At 46.4% G+C, this 18,599-nt stretch overlaps 1 protein-coding gene across 1 annotated transcript in view; it reads right to left on the bottom strand.

Annotated features, from left to right (window-relative positions):
• Nucleotides 1–18,599, bottom strand: part of LOC112264251 (A disintegrin and metalloproteinase with thrombospondin motifs 12) — a 160,798-nt gene that overhangs the window by 30,011 nt on the left and 112,188 nt on the right. The window contains 7 exon segments of the mRNA XM_042315279.1: nt 733–879; nt 1,439–1,612; nt 4,204–4,356; nt 4,859–4,882; nt 4,885–6,888; nt 9,511–9,724; nt 10,637–10,763. Of these exon segments, the coding sequence (XP_042171213.1) occupies nt 733–879; nt 1,439–1,612; nt 4,204–4,356; nt 4,859–4,882; nt 4,885–6,888; nt 9,511–9,724; nt 10,637–10,763 (2,843 nt within the window).

Here is an 18,599-nt window from a genome sequence, read left to right as displayed (position 1 = left end):
CATTCTATTCTCCCCACCTAGGAGTTCCCTTCTATTCTACTCTCCCACCTAGGAGTTCCCTTCTATTCTACTCTCCCACCTAGGAGTTCCATTCTATTCTACTCTCCCACCTAGGAGTTCCCTTCTATTCTACTCTCCCACCTAGGAGTTCCCTTCTATTCTACTCTCCCACCTAGGAGTTCCCTTCTATTCTACTCTCCCACCTAGGAGTTCCCTTCTATTCTACTCTCCCACCTAGGAGTTCCCTTCTATTCTACTCTCCCACCTAGGAGTTCCATTCTATTCTACTCTCCCACCTAGGAGTTCCCTTCTATTCTACTCTCCCACCTAGGAGTTCCATTCTACTCTCCCACCTAGAAGTTCCATTCTATTCTCCCACCTAGGATTTCCATTCTACTCTCCCACCTAGGAGTTCCATTCTATTCTACTCTCCCACCTAGGAGTTCCTATTGCTTTGTTTACAATCCCAAATTTTTTCAAGCCTGAATTTTTTCAATCCTGTATTGTGATTCACACATTAAAGTCTAAGACAGAACATCTACTACCGCAGAGCGTAAACAATCACGTTGTATGGTGCTGTGATTGTCTGTGATTATTTCTCTGTGTGGGTGCATGTGAGCAGGTACACAATACAATGCAACATTACTGTAAACGAAGGCACAATGGTACATCCTTCACATACACACAACACCTGTAGGCTGTGTTTGTGTGTGCACAGTATGTTTCTCTTACCTGTCCCCAGGAGCCAGTGACCCATTGGGTACAGGGTTGGCTGTTACAGGCCTGGATGTTGCTGGGCAGATGGGCCTCGTCACAGCGATCCTCTTCTGGACAGGTAACCAGACGCTGCTGCTCCCCTCCCCCACACACCTCAGAGCACTGGGAAACACACACACACACACACACACACACACACACACACACACTTTTAAGGATAACCATGACTGTGCATAGTGCTTTTCAGACAGTCTCAAAGCACTTAACATTGCATGAGGGTAACTATGTAGGTAACTCCTTATTACACATCAACTATCACAGCGATAACTCCTTATTACACATTAACTATCACAGTGATAACCCTTTATTACAAATTAACTATCACAGTGATAACCCCTTATTACAAATCAACTATCACAGTGATAACCCCTTATTACAAATCAACTATCACAGTGATAACCCCTTATTACAAATCAACTATCACAGTGATAACCCCTTATTACAAATCAACTATCACAGTGATAACCCCTTATTACAAATCAACTATCACAGTGATAACTCCTTATTACACATCAACTATCACAGTGATGATAACGTCTTACTACAAATGAACTGTCACAGAATATAATCACAACTATCACAGTGAGAGGTTAGGCATAACTATGGGTAGTAAGGAGAGAGGTGAGGAGAGAAGGAGATGGGAGGAAAGGATGTAACTAACCTGTCCCCAGGAAGAAGAGTACCAGTCCAGGCAGGGCTGGGGTAGGCAGGGCATGCGGGCCACCGGCCGGGTAGACACGGTCTGACAGTGGAAGGGCCGCAAAGGCCTCTGGTCCCTGGTGTCAAAGCACTGGATCTCACGCAGGGTCACCCCACCACCACAGTTCTTGGAACACTGGGGCGAAAGAGGGTGAGAGGGACGGAGCTTAAACAATCCTGTTATCGTGATAAAAAGTTGCTTGATACTATACTGACTGATGTATTATTAATGCATTAATATTCCATTATCCCATCATTGTTATTGCAATACAACATTCCATTATCGCCCCATCCATGAGTTATCGCGATAACATTCCATTATTGTCCCATGCCTGAGTCATGATACAACAATCCTTTATCATCCCTGAGTCATGATACAACATTCCATTATCATCCCTGAGTCATGATACAACATTCCATTATCATCCCTGAGTCGTGATACAACATTCCATTATCATCTCTGAGTCATGATACAACATTCCATTATCGGCCCATCCATGAGTTATCGCGATAACATTCCACTATTGTCCCATGCCTGAGTCATGATACAACAATCCTTTATCATCCCTGAGTCATGATACAACATTCCATTATCGGCCCATCCCAGAGTTATTGCTACAACATTCCATTATCGGCCCATCCCAGAGTTATTGCTACACCATTCCATTATCATCCCTGAGTCATGATACAACATTCCATTATCATCTCTGAGTCATGATACAACATTCCATTATCATCCCTGAGTCATGATACAACATTCCATTATCATCCCTGAGTCATGATACAACATTCCATTATCATCCCTGAGTCATGATACAACATTCCATTATCATCCCTGAGTCATGATACAACATTCCAATATCGTCCCTTCCCTTATTGTTATTGTTGTTATTGCTATGCCATTATCGTCCCTTCTCTGAGTTATTGCATTGTTATCGCGATAACATTCCATTATTGTCCCATGCCTGAGTCATGATACAACATTCCATTATCATCCCTGAGTCATGATACAACATTCCATTATCATCCCTGAGTCATGATACAACATTCCATTATCATCCCTGAGTCATGATACAACATTCCATTATCATCCCTGGGTCATGATACAACATTCCATTATCATCTCTGAGTCATGATACAACATTCCATTATCGTCCCTTCCCAGAGTTATTGCTACAACATTCCATTATCGTCCCTTCCCAGAGTTATTGCTACAACATTCCATTATCGTCCCTTCCCAGAGTTATTGCTACAACATTCCATTATCGGGCCATCCCTGAGTTATTGCTACACCATTCCATTATCGTCCCATCCCAGAGTTATTGCTACACCATTCCATTATCGTCCCTTCCCAGAGTTATTGCTACACCATTCCATTATCGTCCCATGCCTGAGTCATGATACAACATTCCATTATCGGCCCATCCCAGAGTTATTACTACAACATTCCATTATTGGCCCATCCCAGAGTTATCACTACACCATTCCATTATCGTCCCATGCCTGAGTCATGACACAACATTTCATTATCTTCCCAAACATGAGTCATGATACTGTCACGACTTCCGCCGAAGTCGGATCCTCTCCTTGTTCGGGCGGCACTCGGCGGTCGGCGTCGCCGGTCTTCTAGCCATCATCGATCCACTTTTCATTTTCCATGTGTTTTGTCTGGTTTTCCTCACACCTGGTTTAAATTCCCTCAATCACTTGTTGTGTATTTAACCCTCTCTTCCCCCCATGTCTTTCTGTGGGATTGTTTATTTGTAAGTGCTTGTGCACGTGTTGATTGGTGCACGATGGGTTTTTGTACCCAATATCTTGTTATTTTTATTGCAGTTGGTTTTGCTATTAAACTGCTCCGGCTATTACCAAGTTCTGCTCTCCTGCGTCTGACTTCCCTGCCACCGGTTACGCACCCCTTACAGATACATCATTATTGAACCATCCCTGAGATATTGCTACAACATTCCCTTATCATTTCGAGTTATTGCTACAACATTCCCTTATCATCCCTGAGTTATCGCTACAACATTCCCGTATCATCCCCGAGTTATCACTACAACATTCCCTTATCATCCCTGAGTTATCGCTACAGCATTCCCTTATCATCCCTGAGTTATCACTTTAACATTCCCTTATCATCCCTGGGTTATCGCTACAACATTCCCTTATCATCCCTGAGTTATTGCTACAACATTCCCTTATCATCCCTGAGTTATCGCTACAACATTCCCGTATCATCCCCGAGTTATCGCTACAACATTCCCTTATCATCCCTGAGTTATCGCTACAGCATTCCCTTATCATCCCTGAGTTATCGCTTCAACATTCCCTTATCATCCCAGAGTTATCGCTACAACATTCCCTTATCATCCCTGAGTTATCACTACAACATTCCCTTATCATCCCTGTGTTATCGCTACAGCATTCCCTTATCATCCCTGAGTTATCACTACAACATTCCCTTATCATCCCTGAGTTATCGCTACAACATTCCCTTATCATCCCTGGGGTATCAATATAGCATTCCCTTATCATCCCTGAGTTATCGCTACAACATTCCCTTATCATCCCTGAGTTATCGCTACAACATTCCCTTATCATCCCTGAGCTATCAATATAGCATTCCCTTATCATCCCTGAGTTATCGCTACAACAGTCCCTTATCATCCCTGAGCTATCGCTACAACATTCCATTATCGTCCACTCCCTGGTGTGGGGCCTCACCTTGGTCCAGTTCCCTATCCTCCAGGAGGAGCAGGGTCGGAGGTAGCAGCGCCGGGCCGGCACAGGCCTCTTGGTCAGGTCACAGTCAGACTCCAGTCCCGTGCTGCAGACCACCAACCTCCAGATGGCCCCCAGACCACAGCTAGTAGAACACTGCAACACAAGGGGAGGCAGTGAGGAGTGAACCAGGCATCATTCAATGTCTTGTAATACACTGAGTTGCAGCCCATTCAGATACATAGAGATTAGTCACGGAAGACAAAATACTTCCTCATTTAAAAACCCAACACAATGGAATTACGAGAGACTGTTCTGTGTTTCTGTACAGAGTGAATGTGGTTGACTTTGAGAGAGAGTGCAAGTCACATTTGATTTCACTGTTAAAACACATACAGAAAGTGGCATTCACTGTGTCATGACCTGTGGGGCTGATATATTTCCCTGCTGGCAATCTGAAAAGGTCAGAGAGCAGCCACTCACCATGATAGGAGAGTTGGGTTGTTTATGTAGGAACCTGAGGCCAGGGTGACAGTATGTTAGCATAATAAAGGGATGGGGACATTAATAGTGGCACACTGCTGGGCATTGTTCCTCCTACACACTACATTTACACCAGGGAGAATGTGTGGAATGCATAGAGAGTGGTGCAACTCACTGCGCTCCAGTTGCCGGCTCTCCAGAAGGAAGCTGTGGCGTTTGGAGTGGAAGCTGGGCTTGGCACTGGGGTTGGCTCTGGTGTCCACCAGAGTGTGGTGGGAGAATGGGTTGGCAGAGTGAGCATGGCTGGCTCAGAGGACTGGGTGGGGGGCACGGCTGGCTCAGGGGAATGAGTGGGGTGCACGGCTGGCTCAGGGGACTGGGTGGGGGCACGGCTGGCTCAGGGGACTGGGTGGGGGGCATGGGTTTCGTGCCATCCTGGGGAGTGGTTGTGGTGACATCCACTGGGGGTTGGTATGTGAGGGAAGGGTCCATGCCCCTGGATCTCAGCATGGGGGGGATGAGGATCTCATTGTAGTCAATCTCTGACCACCCATATGGGGAGGGGAATGGAGGGCCCGCATTGGCCCCTTTAGATGGAGTTGGCCCAGTCGTGGAGGACTGTGCTGAAATGTCTGTCTCTAACTGGGCTGTGGCTGGCTCTGTCTCTGCTAACATTGACGGAGGTGGAGACTGAGGGTCTCCTTCCAGATGAGTAGGAGGAGGAGAGTCACTTCCAGTTGTTGATGTGCTGTGTTTGATGTTCTCCTGGTTTCCTGAGAGTGAATGGGAAAGAGGTGGGGGAGGAGAGGGTGGAAGATGTGGCTCCTGAGGCACAGGACGTGAGGTCACGGTGAAGTCACTGTCGGTGACCCCTAAATTGACTTCGCTATCAGCTTTGGGCTCAATTTCAAAGTCCTGCTGATCAAAGTCTGGTTCACCAGGGAAAAAGCCATTGTAATCTCCAGTAGAGTCTGGGGCTGGTGGCTCGTATGGAAGAGAGGTGGTTGCCTCCCATTGGGACAGGGTTGTGGTGAAAAAGCTGTCCTCGTATGTTTCAAACTCAAACACAGGTCCTGGGGAAGGTGGATCCAGGGGTGGAAGCGGGCTCTCCTTTTCATCTTGGTAGCCAGGGGATGGTAGTCCAATTGCAGTCTCCTGGTGGGAATTGTAGTCCAAAACACCCACTTCTTTCACCTCTTCTACCATCGTTGTGGGTACGGTGGCATCTTCATAGTCATGGCTGACAGGGGCAGTGGTGGTACATTCGATGGTTGTACCAACATTGCTGTCTTTCACATCAAAATGGACATAAATGTCAGTGTTTTCATCATCATTTTTTTCACTCTGGGGCCCATGTGTGTTCTCAGTGGTTCCCATGCTAGTGGGCACCGGGCTGGCTGCTGTGCTGAGGTAATGAGGCCAACCAAAATTACTGTTTGTTTCTTTCCAGCTTTGTGAAAACCTGGTCTCTAAAACTGGTGCTGAGGGTGTGGTGGAAACAGGTAGAAAATAGTCCTCTGAAAGGAGTAAATCCTCCTCTCGCTCTACTTCATTGGGTTTCTCCGTCTGTAGTCTTCCATCAATCTCTGCATTGTCCAGGTTAGGGTCTTGTGGTTCCTCAACTTCCCTAATGAAAGGAGTCGTCTCAAAAGTGGTAGAAATGGGTGAGGTAGTTGTGGGAGGATCTGTTGTAGTTTCTCTGTAAACATGTTCTTCTGCACTAGAACTTGGTTTAGGCTCCTGTTGTGGATCTGGTCCAAGATCATCCACCAAGTCTTTACCGTTGTTCCCCAAGCCAAAGTCGTAGGAAATGTCCTCGTGGAATTTGATGAAGTTGTAGTCGTAGTAAAAATCGTCCACCGGTACATTGTTTTTGGCTGAGTTGTCAGTGGTCTTGTCAATGTGATTCGGGTGGGGGATGATGTTATTCAGATTGTTAGGGGCCCTTGGCTGAGCTCTAGTCGTACTGTGTTTGGGCAGGGGGTTGGAGTCAGGGATGGAGTTGATTTCGTTGATTTCCTTGCTTGACGAACCACTGCCAGACCAGTCGTTGCTGCCACCGAAGACGTCGATGATCTGAGGACAGTCCTGGAGGTAGCATGGAGTAAGAGAACTGGGATTCTTTCGGGGGTCACAGTCCACCCCTGTGTTTCTGGAACAGACAACCTTTCGGCTCCGCACACCACCGCCACACGTCAGCGAGCACTATGGGAGAAGCAGAGGAGGGTCAGATTAGGACAGACTGGTAACGGATCGATAACACAGCTTTATATTTACACCCGCTAAACACCAGTTAGAGTGCCAACTTTATAAACAACATGGTACTGTACACACCTAATCTTCAGGACCTGTAAACACCTACTCTTCAGGACCTGTACACACCTACTCTTCAGGACCTGTAAACACCTACTCTTCAGGACCTGTAAACACCTACTCTTCAGGACCTGTAAACACCTACTCTTCAGGACCTGTACACACCTACTCTTCAGGACCTGTAAACACCTACTCTTCAGGACCTGTAAACACCTACTCTTCAGGACCTGTAAACACCTACTCTTCAGGACCTGTAAACACCTACTCTTCAGGACCTGTAAACACCTACTCTTCAGGACCTGTAAACACCTACTCTTCAGGACCTGTAAACACCTACTCTTCAGGACCTGTAAACACCTACTCTTCAGGACCTGTAAACACCTACTCTTCAGGACCTGTAAACACCTACTCTTCAGGACCTGTACACACCTACTCTTCAGGACCTGTACACACCTACTCTTCAGGACCTGTAAACACCTACTCTTCAGGACCTGTAAACACCTACTCTTCAGGACCTGTAAACACCTGTACACCTACTTTCAGGACCTGTAAACACCTACTCTTCAGGACCTGTAAACACCTACTCTTCAGGACCTGTACACACCTACTCTTCAGGACCTGTAAACACCTACTCTTCAGGACCTGTAAACACCTACTCTTCAGGACCTGTAAACACCTACTCTTCAGGACCTGTAAACACCTACTCTTCAGGACCTGTAAACACCTACTCTTCAGGACCTGTAAACACCTACTCTTCAGGACCTGTAAACACCTACTCTTCAGGACCTGTAAACACCTACTCTTCAGGACCTGTCCACCTCCTCTACCCTTCAGGACCTGTACACACCTACTCTTCAGGACCTGTAAACACCTACTCTTCAGGACCTGTAAACACCTACTCTTCAGGACCTGTACACACCTACCCTTCAGGACCTGTAAACACCTACTCTTCAGGACCTGTAAACACCTACTCTTCAGGACCTGTAAACACCTACTCTTCAGGACCTGTAAACACCTACTCTTCAGGACCTGTAAACACCTACTCTTCAGGACCTGTAAACACCTACTCTTCAGGACCTGTAAACACCTACTCTTCAGGACCTGTAAACACCTACTCTTCAGGACCTGTAAACACCTACTCTTCAGGACCTGTAAACACCTACTCTTCAGGACCTGTAAACACACCTACTCTTCAGGACCTGTAAACACCTACTCTTCAGGACCTGTAAACACCTACTCTTCAGGACCTGTCCACACTACCCTTCAGGACCTGTACACACCTACTCTTCAGGACCTGTAAACACCTAATCTTCAGGACCTGTAAACACCTACCTGTAAACTTCAGGACCTGTAAACACCTACTCTTCAGGACGTGTACACACCTACTCTTCAGGACCTGTAAACACCTACTCTTCAGGACCTGTAAACACCTACTCTTCAGGACCTGTAAACACCTACTCTTCAGGACCTGTAAACACCTACTCTTCAGGACCTGTCCACCTCCTCTACCCTTCAGGACCTGTACACACCTAATCTTCAGGACCTGTACACACCAAATCTTCAGGACCTGTACACACCAAATCTTCAGGACCTGTACACACCAAATCTTCAGGACCTGTACACACCTAATCGTCAGGACCTGTACACACCTAATCTTCAGGACCTGTCCACCTCCTCTACCCTTCCTGACCTGTCCAACTCCTTCCTCTACCCTTCAGGACCTGTCCACCTCCTCATGACCTGTCCACCTCCTCTCCTCTTCAGGACCTGTCCACCTCCTCTCCTCTTCAGGACCTGTCCACCGCCTCTACATTTCAGGACCTGTCCACCTCCTCTACCCTTCAGGACCTGTCCACCTCCTCTACTCTTCAGGACCTGGCCACCTCCTCTACTCTTCAGGACCCGTCCACCTCCTCTACCCTTCCTGACCTGTCCACCTCCTCTACCCTCAGGACCTGTCCACCTCCTCTACCCTCAGGACCTGTCCACCTCCATCATACCCTTCAGGACCTGTCCACCTCCATCATACCCTTCAGGACCTGTCCACCTCCTCTACTCTTCAGGACCCGTCCACCTCCTCTACCCTTCAGGACCTGTCCACCTCCTCTACCCTTCAGGACCTGTCCACCTCCTCTACCCTTCCTGACCTGTCCACCTCCTCTACCCTTCAGGACCTGTCCACCTCCTCTACCCTTCCTGACCTGTCCACCTCCTCTCCTCTTCATGGTGCTCATAAGAGTTTTCACTTACAATTAAGTTCGTATACATTTAAATTAGGTTATACATAGTGTGTTAGCTGCTTCCTCAAAATCTTTCCCATGCCTACTCCACTCAAATATCGTGGAACCAGAGTTAAACTATCCTCTGTTTCAACTTGTACTTCCAGTGCAGAAAATTCAGCATTTTCCACAATAAACATGACGAGACCAGATGTTCCTTCCTTCCTTAGCCTCTCCCTTCTCTGTGTGAGTCACTGCTGGAGCCGTATCACATTCCCCTGAATGGCCTCCTCACCTCAGACCAGTTGCCTGTGGACCAGTCCGCGGGGCAGGGGACATGAGCGTTACAAGGCGCCGCTGACTCAGGCCTGGGTATGTGGTGACATTCAGAGGGCTGCAGGGCTCTGTTCTCCTCCAGACCCACGGCCTGGATGCACAGCACCGTCCTCTTGGCCAAGCCCTTCTCACCGCACGTGGCCGAGCACTTCTGCCACTCGCCCACCCACCATCTGAATGGAATGGTCACGAAGAAAGACAGACAGAAAGTGTAATGTGTGTGTGTGTGTGTTTATGCTTAGTACATGTTTGAGAGGGTGTATTATTTCTGGTGTATTAATGATTCTAATATTTGTTTTACCCCTCCCCCCCCAATTTCGTGGTATCCAATTGGTAGTTATGGTCTTGTCTCATCGCTGCAACTCCCCAACGGATTCTGGAGAGGCGAAGGTCGAGAGCCGTGCGTCCTCCGAAACACGTAACCTAACCAAGCCGCACTGCTTCTTGACACAATGCCCACTTAACCCGGAAGCCAGCCGCACCAATGTGTCGCAGGAAACACCGTACACCTGGCGACCGTGTCAGCGTGCACTGCGCCCGGCCCACCACAGGAGTCGCTAGAGCGCGATGGGACAAGGCGATCCCTGCTGGCCAAACCCTCCCCTAACCCGGACGATGCTGGGCCAATTGTGCGCCGCCCCATGGTTCTCCCGGTCGTGTCCAGCTGTGACAGAGCCTGGACTCAAACCCAGAATCTCTCTAGCAGCACAGCTAGCATTGCGATGCAGTGCTTTAGACCACTGCGCCACTCGGGAGGCCTTTCTGGTGTGTTAATGAACGCATGTATGATTTGTGTGTGTTTACAAAGGTGTGTGTGTGTGTGTGTATGTGCGTGTGTGTGTATGTGCGTGTGTGTGCATGTATGTGTGTGTGTGTGTTTACAAAGGTGTGTGCGTGTGTGCGTGTGTGTGTATGTGCGTGTGTGTGCATGAATGTGTGTGTGTGTTTACAAAGGTGTGTGTGTATGTGCGTGTGTGTGCATGTACGTGTGTGTGTGTTTAAAAAGGTGTGTGTGTGTGAGAGAGCATGCAAGCCCTACAGTGGGTCTTGTCCCAGTATAAATCTGGTCCTGGGGGCAAACTCACATGGCTGGGCAAAGCTCCTCATTGCAGCTGGCTCGTTTATCGTCAGGACGGGTCGTCGGGTCACAGTAGCCCTCTTCTACTATCCCAGAGGTCCTCTCCACACAGTGAACAATCTGTCGCTGGACACCTGGAAATCCAGAGGGATACACAGGAACAGCTGTTAGAAAACACACACACACACACACACACACACACACACACACACACACACACACACACACACACACACACACACACACACATCTAAAACACAGACACACACCAAAGCACCCAGACATATCCTCGGACATGCATCAAGTAGCAGGTCTCAGAACAGAAACTCACACAGGCATGAACACAAGTCAAATGTTTCTACAGTTTAAGATACATTACTGATTAATAGCTTTCAAAGCAGATTCCTACAGTAAATGTTGGTCAGTCAACTGAGTTGCAGTAAACACATCTACAATGCATTTGGAAAGTATTCAGACCCCTTGATGTTTTCCACATTTTGTTATTCTAAAATGGATGAAATAAAATCAAATAAATCCTCAGAAATCTACATACAAAACCCCATAACAACAAAGCAAAAAACAGGTTTTTAGACATTTTTACGAATGTATTATAAAGAACATAATTTTCCATTGGTCATCCTTGAGATGATTCTACAACTTGATTGGAGTCCACCTGTGGTAAATTATATTGATTGGACATGATTTGGAAAGGCACACACCTGTCTATATAAGGTCCCACAGTTGACAGTGCAAAAACCAAGCCATGAGGTCGAAGGAATTGTCCGTAGAGCTCCGAGACAGGATCGTATCGAGTCAGAGATCTGGGGAAGGGTACCAAAAAAACGTCTGCAGCATTGAAGGTCCGCAAGAACACAGTGGCCTCTATCATTCTTAAATTTAAGATGTTTGGAACCACCGAGACTCTTCCTAGAGTCAAACTGTGCAATCGGGGGAGAAGGGCCTTGGTCAGCGAAGTGACCAAGAACCTGATGGTCACTCTGATAGAGCTCCAGAGTTCCTCTGTGGAGATAAGAGAACCTTCCAGAAGGACAACCATCTCTGTAGCACTCCACCAATAGGGCCTTTATGGTAGAGTGGCCAGACCGAAGCCACACCTCAGTAAAAAGCATGACAGCCCGCTTGGAGTTTGCCAAAAGACAAAGATTGAACTCTTTAGCCTGAATGCCAAGCGTCATGTCTAGAGGAAACCTGGCACCATCCCTAAGGTGAAGCATGGTGGTGGCAGCATCATGCTGTGGGGATGTTTTTCAGCAAAAGGTAGACTAGTCAGGATCAAGGGACAGATGAATGGAGCAAAGTATAGAGAGATCCTTGATGAAAACCTGCACCAGAGCTCTCAGGACCTCAGACTGTGGTGAAGGTTCACCTTCCAACAGGACAACAACCCTAAGCACACAGCCAAGACAATGCAGGAGTGGCTTTGGGACAAGTCTCTGAATGTCCTTGAGTTGCCAAGCCAGAGCATGGACTTGAACCCGATCGAACATCTCTGAGAAATAGGAAAATAGCTGTGCAGCAATGTTCCCCATCCAACCTGACAGAGATTGAGAGGATTTGTAAAGAAGATTGGGAGAACATCCCGAATACAGGTGTGCCAAGCTTGTGGCATCATACCCAAGAAAAATCAATCCTGTAATCGCTGCCAAAGGTGCTTCAACAAAGTACTGAGTAAAGGGTCTGAATACTTATGTAAATGTGATATCAGTTATTTAATTAGAATACATTTGCAAAAATGTCTAAAAACCTGTTTTTGATTTGTCATTATGGGATATTATGTGTAGATTGATAAGGGAAAAAACAATTTAATACATTTTAGAATAAGGCTGTAACGTAACAAAATGTGGAAACAGTCAAGGGGTCTGAATACTTTCTGAAGGCACAGTATATCCAGTAATTACAAGACCATAGACTGGGATCTGGATGCTCTGGAACCACTCATATGTCCCCGCAGGCACTATGGGGTGTCAAATTACCACTGCAATTCAATTCTGGAAACATGGATGATTATTAAAAGTCTGAATATAAATGAATGTTAGGCTAATACATTATACTGCTATTCATTTTAGAACGTGTCATCCTTAATGATGAATTATAGACATTACTATACATTTTATACCCAGCAATATTAGGGTAACTTGAGATTTTGCAAAGGGGTTACTGTAAGTCAATGTTTACAGCAGTTTAAAACACAAAGAAATCTGAAATCCATTGGAGACATTTCTAATGATCCTCAAACTTCTGTCTAGCAAGCTGGGACTTGTCTGAATGGAGAACAGAAACTTTATTGTCCATCTTTGTCTTCTGCTCGACTCACAGCTCCCCGAGATAACATCCCTCACGTCACACCTCATAGCCAGAACAAGTCTCAAATCTAGGGAGCCGCTGTGATGAGAGTTGTGGTTGTGAGACAACCCTGGACAAGACAAGAAGGAAACCCCCTGAGGGGGTGAGACCAATTTATCTGTTCCTCTCATCTTTCTCCCCGTCATTAGCCTCTACTCCCCCTCAGGGCTTCCAACCCATCTGAGCAGGGGCCAACCTCTCACCTCCGCTGGTCCTTCCTGCATGGGCCAGTGAGACGGCTTTGTCTGCTAGCTGACTTACACCGTGACTGACAAACCCTGGCAGAGGGAGGTGGAGGCACAGCAACCCCTGGGAGAGGGAGGTGGAGGAACAGCAACCCCTGGGAGAGGGAGGTGGAGGCACAGCAACCCCTGGGAGAGGGAGGTGGAGGCACAGCAACCCCTGGGAGAGGGAGGTGGAGGCACAGCAAATCCTGGGAGAGGAAGGGGGAGGCACGGCAACCCCTGGGAGAGGGAGGGGGAGGCACAGCAACCCCTGGGAGAGGGAGGGGAGGCACAGCAACCCCTGGGAGAGGGAGGGGAGGCACGGCAACCCCTGGGAGAGGGAGGGGAGGCACGGCAACCCCTGGGAGAGGGAGGTGGAGGCACGGCAACCCCTGGGAGAGGGAGGTGGAGGCACGGCAACCCCTGGGAGAGGGAGGTGGAGGCATGGCAACCCCTGGGAGAGGGAGGGGGAGGCACGGCAACCCCTGGGAGAGGGAGGGGGAGGCACAGCAACCCCTGGGAGAGGGAGGGGGAGGCATGGCAACCCCTGGGAGAGGGAGGGGGAGGCTAACAGAGACATAGATTAGAGGGATGTTCAGGAGCATGTCTGATGTATTAGGTGAACCACAGTTCCCTCACATAATGGATTCTGCAGAATGAAGCTCACAACATTTTGCTCGTAGCAGTATGTTGATAAAAGAGGTGTATATCTACACTCCTACGCGGCTGGGCTTTCCTGGGAAAGTCAGAACAATAACCTGAAGGGTGAGAACCAGTCATTTTATACTCAGAACTCACCAGGTGTGATGCACTTAAACTTGTGAATACTGCATAAGATATGGTAAACGGACCCCTGCTATGATAGGAAATGAAACATTCAGTGACCACTATAGTAAACTATCATGTTCTGATATGATAAATACAGAGTAATGCCAATCTCTATCTCAGATTTACTCCACTATCATTGGGGAAAGAGGGAACTACTTATCCAGACAGTCTAAACGAGGTTACATTGCGCCAGAGACAGAATATGTACTAGACACTGAGTATACAAAACATTAAGAACACCTGCTCTTTCCATGATATACACTGACCAGGTGAATCCAGGTGAAAGCTATGATCCCTTATTGAGGTCAGTTGTTAAATCCACTTCAAATCAGTGTAGATGAAGGGGAAGAGATGGATTAAAAAAGGATTTTTAAGCCTTGAGACATGGATTGTGTATGTGTGCCATTCAGACAGTGAATGAGCAAGACAAAAGATAAAAGTGCCTTTGAACGGGGTATGGTAGTAGGTACCAGGCGCACCGGTTTGTGTCAAGAACTGCAAAGCTGCTGGGTTTTTCCACACTAAACAGTTTCCAGTGTGTATCAAGAATGGTCCACCACGCAAAAGACATCTAGCCAACTTGACAATTGTGGGAAGCATTGGAGTCAACATGGGCCAGAATCCCTGTTGAACGCCTTGTAGAGTCCATACCTTGTCGAATTGAGGCTGTTCTGTGGGCAAAAGCAGGTGCAACTTAATATTAGGAAGGTGTTCCTAATGCTTGGTATTACTCAGTTCATATTTAATCTGAAATCTGTCACTTGGCAAAGCTAGGACATCAAGTCGACAAGGTGCAAAGACAGTCTTCCAAGGCAAGGCAATGATCTCTTGAAAGGCCATTTGGCATAAAAGTCATCTCTGCTATCCACATCAGTTTATATGGGATAATGTAATCACAAACCAGAGGAGAGTCAGAGAGTACTGTGTACAAGCAGACTACAGTCCAACTACAGTAGGAGGCATGTCATCAGCCGCCTACATAGAAATACCAAGAATTCACCACGGCTCAGTATTCCAAAAAAGAAAGCCATTAAGCCATCATGGTTATAACAGAGGACAAAGATGCTTCAGGATAATGACATCACAGTTCGGTGCGATTCTTTAGAAAAAAATAATTGACTTAGTCAAAGATACACTTTAGTAGAGGCATTCAGATACAGTTGTTGTAATTGCTTTTTTTGTCCTTGTTATAATGAAAAACAGCATGCAATGTGGGGTCGTTACTAGTTGAATTAAATCAATTTGTTAGTTTTGTGACGTTACTTTTTATAATCTAAATTCCTATATAAAAGGGCACAGAGGGGCAGTGTGTTGAGCACTGAATGATAAAGTAAAGAAATAGGTTAGTCTGTGTAGTGAAATGGAAGGAAACAACTTAACATCCTTCAGGAAAGAAGAATGATGCCAGCACACACACATTAAATATCCTGCATTTGTGAAATTCAAATCGAGCCTCCAATCTCCAGAAGGCTCAATTTTTTTGAACCCACTTATAGTTCAATTGCAATACTCCTATGAGTACCCGCTAAAGAGACAGGCTCTTAGTCACTTCGAGATTGTTCAAAGAATTCGAAGACTGTATAGAGAAGCAAGACCATCTGTGCTCAAATTTCAACCTCAAATGGCCTAAAACTGAATTAATTGCAGAAGCGTCTCATTTAATACGGGAGGTCTCTTGTGAATAAAAAGATGGTGCCTGAGCAGATGTCAACACATCAGAATTTGGTGCAGCTTGTTACCAGGGTAGGCCTCATCCTGCATTAATCTATACTGCTAAATGGTCTCTCCAAACCCATGATTTACAGTGGGATGTTAATTGTCCACATGTTGCCTTCCATGGCAGAAGATTCATTGTAGACAATTGGTCATCATCATTATACTACAGGAAAAATAAATCACAAACAGAAATTCTAATAAGTATTCAGAGGATTCTTTTCCACTAACGTGCCCATTCAAATCAAATTTGACTTGTCACACACGCCGAATACAACAGATGTAGAACTTACAGTGAAATACCAACAATTCCGTTTGAAGAAATAAAATAAAAAGTTAATAATTAAAGAGCAGCAGTAAAATAACAATAGAGAGACTATATTTAGAGGGTACCGGTACAGAGTCAAGGTGCGGGGGCACCGGTTAGTCGAGGTAATTGAAGTAATATGTACATGTAGGTAGAGTTATTAAAGTGACTATGCATAGATAATAACAGAGAGTAGCAGCAGTGTAAAAGAGGGGGACAGTGCAAATAGTCTGGGAAGCCATTTGATTAGATATTCAGGAGTCTTATGGCTTGGGGGTAGAATCTGTTTAGAAGCCTCTTGGACCTAAACTTGGTGCTCCGGTACCACTTGCCGTGTGGTAGCAGAGAGAACTGTCTATGACTAGGAAGGCTGGAGCCTTTGACAATTGCCTGACATCGCCTGGTATAGAGGTCCTGGATGACAGGAAGCTTAGCCCCAGTGATGTACTGGGCTGTACACACTACCCTCTGTAGTGCCATGCTGTCGGAGGCCGAGCAATTGCCATACCAGGCAGTGATGCAACCCATCAGGATGCTCTTGATGGTGCAGCTGTAGAAATTTTTGAGGATCTCAGGACCCATGCCAAATCTTTTCATTCTCCTGAGGGGGAATAGGCTTTGTCGTGCCCTCTTCACGACTGTCTTGGTGTGCTTGGACCATGTTAGATTGTTGGTGATGTGGATGCCAAGGAACTCGAAGCTCTCAACCTGTTCCACTACAGCAACGTCGAGGAGAATGGGCGCGTGCTTGGTCCTCCTTTTCCTGTAGTCCACAATCATCTCCTTTGTCATGATCATGTTGAGGGAGAGGTTGTTGTACTTGCACCATACGGTCAGGTCTCTGACCTCCCCCCTATATGCTGTCTCGTCGTTGATCAGGCCTACCACTGTTGTGTCATCGGCAAACTTAATGATGGTGTTGGAGTCGTGTCTGGCCGTGCAGTCATGAGATATTCTTAGGTTTTGACCTTAAACTCATTTAATAAACGAGTGAACAAAACAAAAAGGGTCGTTCCATGAAGTCTAATTTGTAATTATCTTTGGGAATTCAGCCACATCATGCCAGTCTTCAATCATAGTAATGAATGACACATGCACTCAGAGGCATACAGATGCCCCAACTGGCATGAGTTTTTCGAATTTAACACGTTCAAAATCCCAAGTTGTCATCTCATCTCCAAATTCTAAAACTGGACTGCATGCCTGGTAGACAGTGAATCGCAATGCTGTGGTCAATACCAAATAAGTAATTAGCTGCTCCTCTAGACCAATCAAAAGTTGGGAACCAGTGAGGCAAGACTGAGGTCATTTCGGATCTCTTTTTGGCCCCTTTTTAAACCTGAAGGAGTTCAAACACAGCATATACAAGCATATACAGGAGAGAGCCTTCAGTACATTACATAAGCCACAACTAATGATAATGAACAATTTGTCTTTCCTCCAGGGTAGGATTATGAAGATTTATACTTGGAGTATTGGCAAAAGTCCTATATAAACACTGGGCCTATTGGGACTGCCCTAGACACGCTGGGCAGAAACTCATTTTCTATGAGAAAGATGAGATGAATACTAGCAGCATGTTGTTCACTTCTCCCCAAGCTAAGGGGGATCCTCAACAATGATAACTGAGAACATCTAAACAGTGGGGCTCTTCAGTAGTTTTGTTTTCTTCATACTGACTTACATGCCCCACATCTGTGAAGACTTTCGGAAGTTCAATAGCCTGACTACAAGATGCTGCTCTCTCTAAGCCCTAATGCAGAGTACCAAGGAACTTAAGCAACCTCTTCCTCAGTCCACGTGGGGTAAGTCAGGCTGAAAGTGAACAACATTAGCATTCTGTGCGATCATCACTTATCAGGAAAGATGCTGGTTGAGTAACTAGCAGGAGAGCAGACACTGAAAACAACCAACTATACTGAACAAAAATATAAAACGCAACATGTAAAGTGTTCCATACGCACAAAAATCTTTCTCTTTCTCTCAAATCTTGTGCACAAATTTGTTTACATTCCTTTAAGTGAGCATTTCTCCAAGATAATCCATCCCCCTGACAGATGTGGCATATCAAGAAGCTGTTTGAACAGCATAATCATCACACAGGTGCACCTTGTGCTGGGGACAATAAAAGGGCACTCTAAAATGTGCAGTTTTTTTTTCACACAACGCCACAAATGTCTCAAGTTGAGGGAGTGTACAATTGGCATGCTGACTGCAGGAATGTCGACCAGAGCTGTGGCCAGAAAATTTAATGTTAATTTCTCTACCATAAGCCACCTCCAACATCGTTTTAGAGAATTTGGCAGTACGTCCAACCGGCCTCACAACCGCAGACCACATGTAACCACACCAGCCCAGGACCTCCACATCCGGCTTCTTCACCTGCGGGATCGTCTGAGACCAGCTACCCGGACAGCTGATGAAACTGAGGAGTATTTCTGTCTGTAATAATGCCCTTTTGTGAGGAAAAACTCATTCTGATTGGCTGAGCCTAGCTCCCCAGTGGGTGGGCCTGGCTCCCATGTGGGTGGGCC

Source organism: Oncorhynchus tshawytscha, unplaced genomic scaffold (genome assembly GCF_018296145.1).
Source record: "Oncorhynchus tshawytscha isolate Ot180627B unplaced genomic scaffold, Otsh_v2.0 Un_contig_2941_pilon_pilon, whole genome shotgun sequence".
NCBI classification, from domain to species: Eukaryota; Metazoa; Chordata; class Actinopteri; order Salmoniformes; family Salmonidae; genus Oncorhynchus; species Oncorhynchus tshawytscha.
Note: the sequence above shows the minus strand (reverse complement) of the source record. Positions and strands in the feature narration are given on the sequence as shown.